An 11708-nucleotide genomic window follows, 5' to 3' on the forward strand; every position below is an offset into this window, starting at 1 on the left:
TTAGACTTTTAAAATCAACTGGTCAGTGTAATGAGTAGAACGCAACCGCGTTCCTATATAAATCCTATGCAATTTCCAAGCTCTACGGCTCTAAGCCCCATTTGTAAATTGTGATAGACCATTCCACTAGTTTACCCAAAAGAAAAAAAAACTAAGAGTCCTTGTCCTGCTTGATGTGAGCTGCTTTACGAAATCCTATCATCTGTTGGGACTTGGATAGAGGAGATTCTTTCCTATACATACATATGGAGACTCCTATTGTTGTAATATATGTAGTATTCTATTGAGTAAAGAAGAGGAGTATTTACCATACTTTGGTGCCTTTTATCTTAGATTGAATATATGGGTTCAGACAGTGTTAGAGAACCGGGAAGGAAGATATCCTAACTGCATACAACAGTTTCTTTTTAAAAGGGCCTTAACTCAAACGGATCAACCTGTGAGTTGGATCCAAATAATCTGAAGCAAATTTTACAGAACTCGTACCTATGAAAAATCTTCTTTTCTATAATAACACGTATTTACTTCATCTCTACTTTTACATCTAGCCGTTAGATTACGGAATAACTGACGTGGTAAAGTTTATGAGGGTATTTCCGGACAGAATCAATTTGCTTCCACCCGCCCGCCGCCATGTATCCCCCTCCGACCACCAAAATCCGCGCTCAATTCCGAATCTCCCTCCAATCCTCGCCCCGCTCCCACTCCCGATCCCCATGGACCGCCTCTTCCGCTCCCCGGCGCGCCGACGAGAGCCTGCGCGGCAGCCCGCGCCGCTTCCTCCGCCCGGCTCCGCGACTCCAGGGTCCTCGCCCGCTCCGCCGCCGCCGCGTCGCGCTCGCTCCCGCCAACCCGTCGCCCCGCGTCGCCCGCGCCGGTGGCGGGGGACGGCGGCATGGTGCCGCACTTCGTTGGGGCCGCCGCGAGGGGAATGCGGTACCCGCTCCGGAAGAAGCTCGCCGCGGCCAGTAGCGTGGTGTTCCTGCCACCGCCGCGGACGGACGGGGCGGAGGTGTTCCTGGACGCGTTTGTGGCGGCGCCGTCGGACCTGGTCGCCGCGCACTGAGGGCTAATTGCTCGGTGCTCATCTGTTGTTTAGTGCAGACGGATTGGATCCTGTTTCTAGCTTCTTTGTAAGAATTTGGAGAAAGTAATCTCAGATTTGTTGCTGTCAGTGTAGATCTTTGCATCTTTGGTTTGTATGTTGATTTCATTTTTAGACGCAATGCACAAGACCTGATCTTGCGTCATTCAGATTCAACACGACGATATATGTATATATTTTTTCAACAAAGACACTTTACAAACAGGATCACAAATTAGTTCATTGCAATTCACTCATGACCTGAATAAGACACACCTCGATTGCACTTCAGTGTATACACATTTTCATACACGACATGATAGTATAATCGCACTACTACAAGCTACTGCAAAATTGTATTCAGATATGCCTATGTTTACCCCTGAAAGATCATACAACAGTTCTCGTGGCATTGTCTCGTTTTCACAAACACTGAAATACATACATCAAAAAGTAGCGAAACAAGGTTTGGTGTCAGCTCTTGCGCAGGTTTCTGCTTGCTTGAGCAGCGAGTACGATTGATCTGGCATTGATATCGTTCATCACGTACTCCCTTTCAGCACGGCGCCGCTGCTGTCTTTCCCGCTTGGCTCTCTTGGGTGCCAGCCTCGCTTCCCTCTCCACATAGGCAAGCCGGAACCTCTCTGCTATCGGTATTTCAGGCGGGGCATCAGGATTTAGTGGAGCAGCAATTCTTCGAGGGGCAGCAGAAACTGCCCATGTCTTGGGATCAATGTCCGCAACTACGGAATGGTCCAGTGGTATGCTTGCCAATGCTTCACTTGGTACTTTGGATCCACAGAGGTCAAAAGGTGATGGCTGTGGGTTGACAGTAACACGAGGGCATTCCTCAGCTAGAGTTGCCTTTGAATTATCATCTATCTTCGGCTGTAGAACAGGGAAAGGATTAAACACAGGGGATATGTCTTGGGATCAATGAAAAAAGGGAGAACTTGCATGAATACCCAAACTAGCCATCTTAAAGATTCTGCACCGCCTCCAATATCTATTGTATCAAGTTCCTCCCATGAGTCCTCTTCAAGTGAATTCAATTTCGGTTTCAAGAGATTTAAGCACCTCCGTGCCGTGAATTCACTTCTTGGACAACCTCTGCAATCATGGGATTCAAGCTCGTTTTCATATCCTGATGTGCGGGATACTACACATAGTCACCAATGAAGGTCATTGCCAGTATGGGCAAACAAAAAGGCAAATAAGTTTTCCACACGAGGGTGCTAGCTATTTACTAGCATAAGCTGGAATGCAAACTCAAATAGACTTGTGCACACATGATCAAATATAAATTAATTCTTTTACCTTTTTATCTATACCAGTTGACGATTTGTATCAAATAAGATTAGCTGATAAAAGAAACTACTTATTGTTAGTTTTCTGTGAAGAACAACCTAGGACTTTTCAGTCCCAGGTATGCATATATTTCAGTTTCAGCAACTCCAACAATCACTGCTGGTCTTACCACATATTAGATAAATCAAGAATGCTGATATTGGACAATCCGTATTTCTTATAGAAAATTAGCCTAGCACACGCAGGTTTATGGGACTAAAGTGAGTTCAATTTCAACTATGTCAGTAGCAGGTATGGATTACACCAAGATGTTCATACTTGACTTATCCACAAAAAAACTGGAGAAGCGCAAATTGGAGGTAGCAAGATGATGCATGTTTCCTCAACCTAAGAGAAGTGCAAAATCACTGTAGATCGACCTAAGCTTATACATGCAATTTGTTCGAAGTCATACCCACATCTCAATATCTCCAAGGATGGGCAGTGGCATACAATCTCGGACACACCAGCAGTAGTAATTTTTTCACAGCGACTGCATGAGATGACATGTCAAATAATATGGATTTACCAAATAAAATATTTGTTGAACTTCTAGTAAGTACCAGCTGACATAACATGAAACCTTACCTAATATCGACAGCCCGTAAATTACTACAAACATTTGCCACAGTAGTCAAACCAAGATCAGTTACGTCAGACCCAGATATATCTAGGATCTCCCAGGAGCTTTCAGCAAGAGAAGTCAAAACTTCATCATTCAGTAGCTTTCTTCTCCTTGCAATAGACATAATTGCCAACTGTATCATACAATAAATTAAATTATCACTATACGATGCATAAGTACCAGTAGATATCACATGTTACCACATGAAGTAAAGCAACAACAATTGTTTTGCAATTACTGGACTTGGACACTTAAAAATCTTCAAATACATCGATGCATACCTTGAGATCGACTTGCTATAGCTGTTGCTACAAGCAGGCCATACCTAAACAGTTTCTTCCTTACTATGTCATAGAAACCATTCCTGTTTCAGACTTTGTAAGTGTTTCTAAGGTTAATGTTAAGATGCATGCCTTCAATTTTATGCTGTTTACATAACTAATATTCACATTCATTAGAAAGCAATTGTAGATTTTCACTTCTATCTGTTATTTAATACCCTCTGTATTAGTGTATTTGAAGCAAGAGTTACAAGTCAGCTGGACAAAGGACATCCCGTACACCAAATTAATTAGAGTTTCGAGCAATCAAAATCAATTAGAAATAATTACAAGAACATGTGTTTGTCAGTCAGTGAAGGCTGCCAAGTCAATAGATGCATATTGATACCTTTATGTGGGGTGGAAAGAAGGCAGCAAATTCAGAAATATCAGTGATGATATCTTCAAGATGCTGACCGAGGGTGCCAAGGCACAGACTCACCAATTTCCGAGGCTTAGCCTTCTTTGAGAGAGAATCTGAAGTAGTTACAATTTGCAAGTTAGTATTTGGAGATAATACTGCAAATATGCAACTACAAGGGCAATTCTGGAAACTGATAAAAAGTAAGACTCAATTATTTCGATCTGCACACCACTGGATGAAGTATGTTTGTTGAGTTCATTAACACAACGAGTTATTCTTTCACTTCAAAGAAATGAATGAGGCTTCATTCTCCGTTCAATAGAAACGAACTGTGTCATGTAATCTTCTTGGCAGTTGACCACAACAAATATCCACAAATAACTCGAATACATGTCACTTTGTGGAAGGTAAACTTAAGCAACTCACGAAGATATTATTACCGGAGTGATCATAGTAAAGCACACAACCGCAATTCTGCCAAGTACAGCCCATGATACCCTCCACGGAGAATATTATCCACCACTGTTGTATCATCCCAGAAAGCTCCTAATTCTTTCTGTAAATCTCTCATTTTGCACGAAATACAAGCTCACTAAATCGATCACGGCAACTCTAACTAAGCAGCCGTAACCAACACACGGTCAGCTGACTACCACGCATAAGAGATGTTAGTTACCACGCATAGGAGATGGATTTGCTTGAACCAGTAACAAGATCCGGGAGCTTACAGAAGGAGGGCGCCGGCAGTACGCTCGATGGCTTCCGGCGAGGCGTGACGCGGACATCGCTCAGCGACGCCGCCAGCTCGGCGACCACGGATTTCCCCTTGTCCATCCAGTCCTGTGGGGTCAGATCGAGGGCGCCCGGCAGGTGGTCGAGGCGGCGCGGAGGCAACACGGGGCCGTGGCAGCGAGGTGGGCGGCGGAGCGCGAGCCGGTTGAGGTGGGGGCATAGGGGGGGGGGGGGACTAGGGAGGTCGGTGAGAGGGCCGGTAGACGGTCGCGGCTCGCGAGAGGGCTAGGTGGGGAGCGGAGAGGCAGTGCACGGTCGCGGCCGCCGGAACGGGGGAGGCCGTCAATTTCCCACCCGTTTCCCTAGAAAAGTAAGAAAGAGTCCTGCGCGAGATTCAGAGTTCCACGCTCATTAGCATTATTTAACCATTTATCATTTTTATTATGTATCAATTCGATCTCTTATTAATATGTAAGATTATTTAAGTCACTAAATATAGATTAGGTGATAAATTTTTTATCACTCAACTTATAAATGATAAAAAATTAAATACCCTCACGTGATGAGCCGCGATGAGTCCCCTTTTTAGGTTTTTTGTCCGCACTCACGTGGTGAGTTTTGTGTTTGTTTTATTACAAGTTTCGTAGTAAAGTTTTTATAATTTCGGTTGCAAAAAGTTTCTATGCAGAAATCTTGAGGTTTCATCTACGAAATTTAAGCTTTCAATTCCAAATGTGAAGTTTCACCTTTAAATTGGAAACCTAAAAAAAATAGTACTTTATTGATCTATGTTATCCAGTAGCAATCAGGTAGGAGAGCTGATCTGTCTCTTTCTCTCCTCTTGCTTTTTTTCTCTATTTTCTTTTTCCTCTCCTCATCCGTGGTAAAAAGTTATTGAGAGCTTATGGGTGAAGAGGAACGGCAAACTCGGTTAAAATCACACCACATTTCATAGTTCTGTCCGAATGATTTTTCAGAGAGCTGGGTTACAGTGGGTGATGCTTCTGATTAGAAGATTAGCTAATGATACAGATGATTACAGTAATAGAATTGGATTGCTGATGATTAGCAGCTCAAAAATAGGAGGACAAGAAAGAGACCGGACGCTGACAGCAGCCAAAGGCAGTGGCCCCACCTGTCGGCGACAGCCCAATAACAACGCCCTGCCCTCCTCCTCGTCCACCGCGGCGTGCGCGGACCGTACCCTCCGGCGCACCGCTCCTCCCTCTCCAACCCAAATCCCCCTCCCCCACCCCCATTCCCACCGATCGAACCCCGAATCGCCGATTCCCGGACCGGCGGCGATGAGCGTGGTCGGCTTCGACGTCGGCAACGACACCCTGGTGGCGGCGGCGGCGCGGCAGCGCGGCATCGACGTGCTCCTCAACGCCGAGTCCAAGCGCGAGTCCCCCGCCGCCGTCGCCTTCTCCCACAACGCGCGCCTCCTCGGCGTACACGCCGCGGGCGCCTCCTCCTCCCACGCCCCCTTCTCCAGCGTCAAGCGCCTCCTCCTCGCCGCCGCCCGCCCCGCGCAGCTCCTCCGCGACCTTCCGCGCCTCCCCTTCCCCGTCTCCACCGGCGATGGCGGCGCGGCGCTCGTCCACGCAGACCACATCGGCCGCCGCATCGCGCTCTCCCCCACCCACCTCCTCGCCATGCTGCTCGCGTACCTCAAGCAGCTCGCCGAGGCAGACCTCGACACGCCCGTCGCCGACTGCGTGATCTCCGTGCCCTGCTACTTCACGCAGGCGCAGCGCCGCGCCTACCTCGACGCCGCCGCCGTCGCGGGGCTCAGACCGCTCCGCCTCATGCACGACCTCGCCGCCGCCGCGCTTGGGTACGGCCTTTACCGCTCCGACCTCGGCGTCGCTAGGGGCCCCACCTGCGTCGCGTTCGTGGACATCGGGCACTGCGACACGCAGGTCGCGGTAGTCGCCTTCGACGCGTCGGGGATGAAGGTGCTGTCGCACGGGTTCGATGCGGACCTGGGGGGCAGGGACTTTGACGAGGTACTGTTCGAGCATTTCGCCGAGGAGTTCAGGGAGAGGTATAAGATCGATGCCGTGGGGAATGTGAAGGCGAGCATGAGGTTGAGGGCAGCGTGCGAGAAGGCAAAGAAGGTTCTGAGTGCGAATGCGGAGGCGGTTGTCAACATCGAGTGCTTGATGGAGGAGAAGGATGTGAGAGGGGTGATCCGGAGGGAGGAATTCGAGAAGCTATGTGCTGGGCTGCTGGAGAGGGTTGTTGAGCCGTGCAAGAGAGCGGTGGCAGATTCAGGAATTGGATTGGAGAGGCTGCATTCTGTGGAACTTGTTGGGTCAGGTTCACGGGTACCCGCCATTGCTAGAGTGCTTGCGGGATTCTTCAGAAGGGAGCCTAGTCGCACACTCAATGCTAGTGAGTGTGTGGCTCGGGGGTGTGCATTGCAGTGTGCAATGCTTAGTCCTACATTCCGTGTTCGGGAATATGAGGTATTGCTCTTTATCTTATCGACTTCAACATGTAAGCTACATGTGGATTTGAAGCATTCTGGACTGCTGGTTGTATAGTGAGAATTGGTACATTCATTGTTTTCAGGTGCAAGATGCGATTCCTGCTTCGATAGGATTTAGCGTGAGCGCAGGCCCAATTTCAACACTGTTAAGTAATGCGCTGTTCCGGAGAGGCCAGCCTGTTCCGAGTGTTAAGATCATTACTATCCAGAAAAACCACAGTTTTAATTTGGATGCATTTTATGTTGATGAGAATGAATTGCCTCCTGATACCACAACAAATATTGGTAGTTTTCAGGTATGCTGTTAACTCCTTTGATCTATAAAAAGATGATCATATTACAGTCTTTTGCTACAGATGTCTCTTCTGTTAGATTCTACCAAGATTAGTAATGTATTATCTCTCTTTCATCACTGTATTGTCATAACTCACGAGATATCAATATTACATTTCATTACCAATGTTTCCTTTAAAATTTTGTGAACGATTACCTCCTTTAGTGTGATGTCAAAATAACTTGGGCACTTGTTTTCAATTTTTTCATATGTTCTGCTGGCTTGTCATCTAATGAATGTTATCATATAGCATATAGGGGCTCAGTTGAGGGCCTTGTGACCACTTAGTAGTGCTTGATGCCTTTATCGTTCCATGAATGAAAATTCTAGAATGATCAAATAATCACGAACAAAATATACAAATGACTGTGTTAGGTTCATATTCAATTCTTAGCATATCTCATTCACAAATGCATGTCTTCAGGTTAGTGTGCCTGTCACAATACCGTTGGAACTGTCTGGGAAGGTAACCTTGCCATTCCAATATTCCATTCTGTAAGAGACAACGTGTATAAACAAAAAAAAGGAGTATTGTGATGTGTGACAACAAAGAAGTGTCATGACGTGTGGTTTGACGTGCCACAACTAATTCGATAATGCCTTTTTAGTTGACCTTAATGTACTCAAATATAAGTGTTTTATTCTATCAAATATAAGTGTTGTACTCTCTTTTCTGCGAACTCTGGGATCTACAGTTTCGGGCTATAACTTTCCATTTATGCTAGCTCCATATGATTGATTTGTTTATGTCTTCTGTGGAACTTCTTATCTTCTGAAGATTAGTGCTAATCATGTATGTCAGACTGTGGCGCACAATCCTCTTGTGATGAATTCAATGATGTTGCACTTATTGTTTTACTGTTTGAAGTATCTATCTTTGATGTGTTACAATATTACTTATAATTCATTTAAGTATCCTTATTGCAGATTAGCCCATTCCAAGCACATACTGAAAATTCCAAAGTCAAAGTAAAAATTCGGTTGAATCTACATGGAATCATTTCAGTCGAATCAGCTGCTGTAAGTGTCAAATTACATAGGCACAGGCAGATTTTTATAATAACTTGCAGTTGATATATGCAACTTCTAACTTTTGAACTGCTTCAGTTGATTGATGACGATGAAAGAAATGCAAATTCCGCTGACTCTATGGAGGTCGATTCCAGGGATGACGCGGTAATGGATTATTTGATCGCGTATTGAGCATAGATCTTTGTGTGTTCATCTAATTTACCATAATATGTTCTTACGTTTACTATGTGTCATTAGCAGCTGGCGTTCTTGTAATATTGCTTGCAATAAGCAACAAATGTTGTGTTGTAACTAGCAAGCTTACAGCATTTTGGTTGCAATGTTTCCCTGTCAGTTGGGTTTACTTTGCTGTTCTAACTATTTAAGATGATAAATGTGCAAGAACCTTATTAATTCTGCTGGTTGACAAAGTTTCTTGGGATTAGTTATGTTGATAAACTGAAAGGAAAATGAAAGTTCCTGCCGCGATACATAACATGTTTAAAATTTTAACGGATCATCCTTAAATTATGCCCATCTATCGTAGTGCTTAACTGTTATTATATACAGGGTGACAAGTCAAGAAGTGAAAGGTCCATCCAACGGCAGGATTTGCCCATCGATGAGTACATTTATGGTGCAATGAGCAAGCAGGAACTGCTGGAAGCTCAAGAGCAAGAGCAGCAACTGGCCTATCAGGATAAACTTATGGAACAAACAAAAGACAGGAAGAATGCATTAGAATCATATGTGTATGATACCCGTAATAAGGTAACGATCTGATAATCTTTTTAATTATTTTTTTTCTGTACCTAAAAATTGTTGGCTTACAAATTGCTTTCTAGCTTTCTGAGAGGTATCGGAGCTTTGCTACTGATTCGGAAAGGGAAGAAATTTCAGTTAATCTACAACAGACTGAAGAATGGCTTTATGAAGAAGGTGGTGATGAGACAGAAGCGGTTTACAGTAGTAAACTTGAGGAGCTGAAAAAGGTAAAAGATAATTCTTGTTGATCTTTCTGTCTTCATGTATTGGCCCTTATTATATCTTTCTGAATTTATGGCAAACATATTTTCTTGTTCTTCCCCATGTAGTCTTTTGTGTTTTTCGCGCAGTCACTTCATGTTTTCACTGTCCTCCTTCGAGTTGTACATCTTCTTGCAGTCTGTGTTGTCCTTTGACCTGTCAGGGTATATTCCATGCTACAAATTGCTATAAGATGGTCTTATATGCTTTCATCCATGATGATTATCATTATTTCTTGTGAAAAGTCTCTTGTTGCATGGAAATGTTGTTTGTTTCTTTAATGTATACCATATTGCTAGTAGATTCTGGATAAAAAGAAAGGGTGTATACTTGTACTATTCTTACACCAAGTCCAGACTTTAGAGAAAGTGGCAGCTCAATTGTCATCCCCCAAGTTTGCATGAAACAAGAGTAGGTACATCCATATATGGTAAAAACTAGAAGGAAAATGATATAATTTCATCTGGAAATGTGAGCAACATTTGAATATTTGATATCTGAACTTGAGTACTTTGCAAGTGTGAAAGGAAATTCTGTTGTTGTAAACTAGTAGTCAGTGATAAAACATGTCCAGGACTCTAAATAGCCATTGTATTCTGCACCAAATCCTGGTGGAGCATCCGCTTCTGACCTTTAATCTGTTTGTTTGTCTTGCACCTTTGAACTTTCGTTTATGTCTATGTTTATATTTAAAGCTTGTAGATCCTATTGAAAATCGTTGTAAAGACAACGAAGTCAGAGCTCAAGCCACGAGGGAGCTTTTGAAGTGCATTGTTGACCACAGGATGGCTGCCAAGTCATTATCCACACCTGAACAAGATGCTGTAAGTTACTTAACCTTCAGTTTTTATTTATTACGCCCCAGTTAACATAACTATCTATGCATGGCCTACTGTTCAATGCTAATTTTAGCAAAGCAAAGTGATGATGTGTAAGATCAGAGAGGATAATACCCTTATTTCACATCACGACATTGTTCAATATGGTGGATGTAGAGTGAAAATCATCCATGTTCCCCACAATATGTTAATTGTTAAATATAACGAGCACCATTCTTCATTGCTGAATTACAAATCTGAGCCAAAGAGAGGTTGTACTATTTTTTTTAAAATGCTCCTAGGTTACTCAAGAATATTGAAAGGGTTGATGCTTAACAATGATTCAGTTTAGCTACTTTGTATTTTTCATGTATACTACCATGCTATAGTGCTGTGGCTAACTTGTATTTCCTATGATCGCTTGTCTGTCAGGATATTCAAGAATATTGAAAGAGTTGATGCTTAACAATGATTCAGTTTAACTACTTTGTATTTTTCATGTATACTACCATGCTATAGTGCTGTGGCTAACTTGTATTTCCTATGATCGCTTGTCTGTCAGGTTGACAATGAGTGCACTAAAGCTGAGCAGTGGCTAAGGGAGGGGTTGCAACTTCAAGAGTCCTTGCCCAAGAATGTCGACCCTGTACTTTGGTCTCATGAAATCAAGAAAAAGGGAGAAGAGCTGGATATGTATTTGTCGTTCCCTCCCTAAGGCCACTTTTCAGCAGTTTGATCCTTCTGCAAAATTAGTTGTTTTTGTTCCAGATGATCTCATTAGCTTTGCCTGATTCCATTTGCAGATTCTGTAGAACCATAGCAAGGCACAAGGGCTCTCCAGCAAGGACGGATGCTAGCAGGGGCTCAGATCACACTACATCAGATAGAGATTAGACATTCATGAGGTTTCTTCACTGTACGGCTGCAGTCAAGTCTTGCATTTTGTAGCAATATACAAATGAACGAGTGTTTGCTAACACCGTCATATAATAGAACCCCGTACCACACTTCGCCCACCATTGGGCGCCTGCATCTCGTTTATCCTAGGTGCAGTTTTCGCTTAAGAGCCCACTAATCATGATTGTTAATACCTGTGAATTCCTTTCCTGTAACCAGATTAAGGTTGTTGTCTGCTTCAGTTTGCATTGAACTAGAAAAATGGAATACCTGTGAATCCCTTTCCTGTAATCAGATTAAGGTTGTTGTCTGCTTCAGTTTGCATTGAACTAGAAAAATGGAATACCTGTGAATTCCTTTCCTGTAATCAGATGAAGGTTGTTGTCTGCTTCAGTTTGCATTGAACTATGAAAAATGGAAGAAATGGATATACTCAAGAACAGTGAGTTTTAGCTTTGCGGATTTATTGTGTGAGCACCCAAGAGTGTTGTCCTGCATAGTTTCTTAAAATTAGTGTATGATGTACATTGATCTGATCCCCCCCCCCCCCCCCATTTGTGCTTTTCGGTTACTTTGCAGTTCTGACCAAGCATAGACATTCTGCTTCTTATGATGGCACGGGAAATTTCAAATTTCCAGAAGTTTTAATGTTTGTG

The 11708-nt window shown here is 43.6% G+C and overlaps 3 protein-coding genes across 4 annotated transcripts; 2 read left to right on the forward strand and 1 right to left on the reverse strand.

Annotated features, from left to right (window-relative positions):
* Positions 1–342: 342 nt before the first annotated feature.
* Positions 343–1262, forward strand: LOC133927778 (uncharacterized). Its single transcript, XM_062374171.1, has 2 exons — positions 343–357; positions 605–1262. The coding sequence occupies exons 1-2, from the start codon at positions 343–345 to the stop codon at positions 1064–1066; spliced, it is 477 nt and encodes a 158-aa protein (XP_062230155.1). The 3' UTR covers positions 1067–1262.
* Positions 1263–1341: 79 nt separating this feature from the next.
* On the reverse strand, positions 1342–4855 carry LOC133927234 (uncharacterized). 2 transcript variants are annotated; one of them, XM_062373598.1, is made up of 6 exons: positions 4469–4855; positions 3726–3853; positions 3020–3189; positions 2851–2924; positions 2050–2243; positions 1342–1972 (listed from the first exon to the last, which is right to left on the reverse strand). In XM_062373598.1, the coding sequence occupies exons 1-6, from the start codon at positions 4572–4574 to the stop codon at positions 1559–1561; spliced, it is 1086 nt and encodes a 361-aa protein (XP_062229582.1). In that variant the 5' UTR covers positions 4575–4855; the 3' UTR covers positions 1342–1558. The 2 variants fall into 2 exon arrangements, with proteins under 2 accessions (XP_062229582.1, XP_062229583.1); XM_062373599.1 differs by having other exon boundaries at positions 2050–2194; positions 2847–2924; positions 4469–4854.
* Positions 4856–5455: 600 nt separating this feature from the next.
* LOC133927235 (heat shock 70 kDa protein 16-like) lies at positions 5456–11369 on the forward strand. The gene is made up of 9 exons (XM_062373600.1): positions 5456–6943; positions 7050–7262; positions 8228–8320; positions 8408–8476; positions 8882–9082; positions 9157–9303; positions 10033–10161; positions 10718–10848; positions 10959–11369. The coding sequence occupies exons 1-9, from the start codon at positions 5471–5473 to the stop codon at positions 11047–11049; spliced, it is 2547 nt and encodes an 848-aa protein (XP_062229584.1). The 5' UTR covers positions 5456–5470; the 3' UTR covers positions 11050–11369.
* Positions 11370–11708: the final 339 nt, after the last annotated feature.

This window comes from Phragmites australis, chromosome 8, assembly GCF_958298935.1.
Source record: "Phragmites australis chromosome 8, lpPhrAust1.1, whole genome shotgun sequence".
In the NCBI taxonomy this organism is placed as follows: domain Eukaryota; kingdom Viridiplantae; phylum Streptophyta; class Magnoliopsida; order Poales; family Poaceae; genus Phragmites; species Phragmites australis.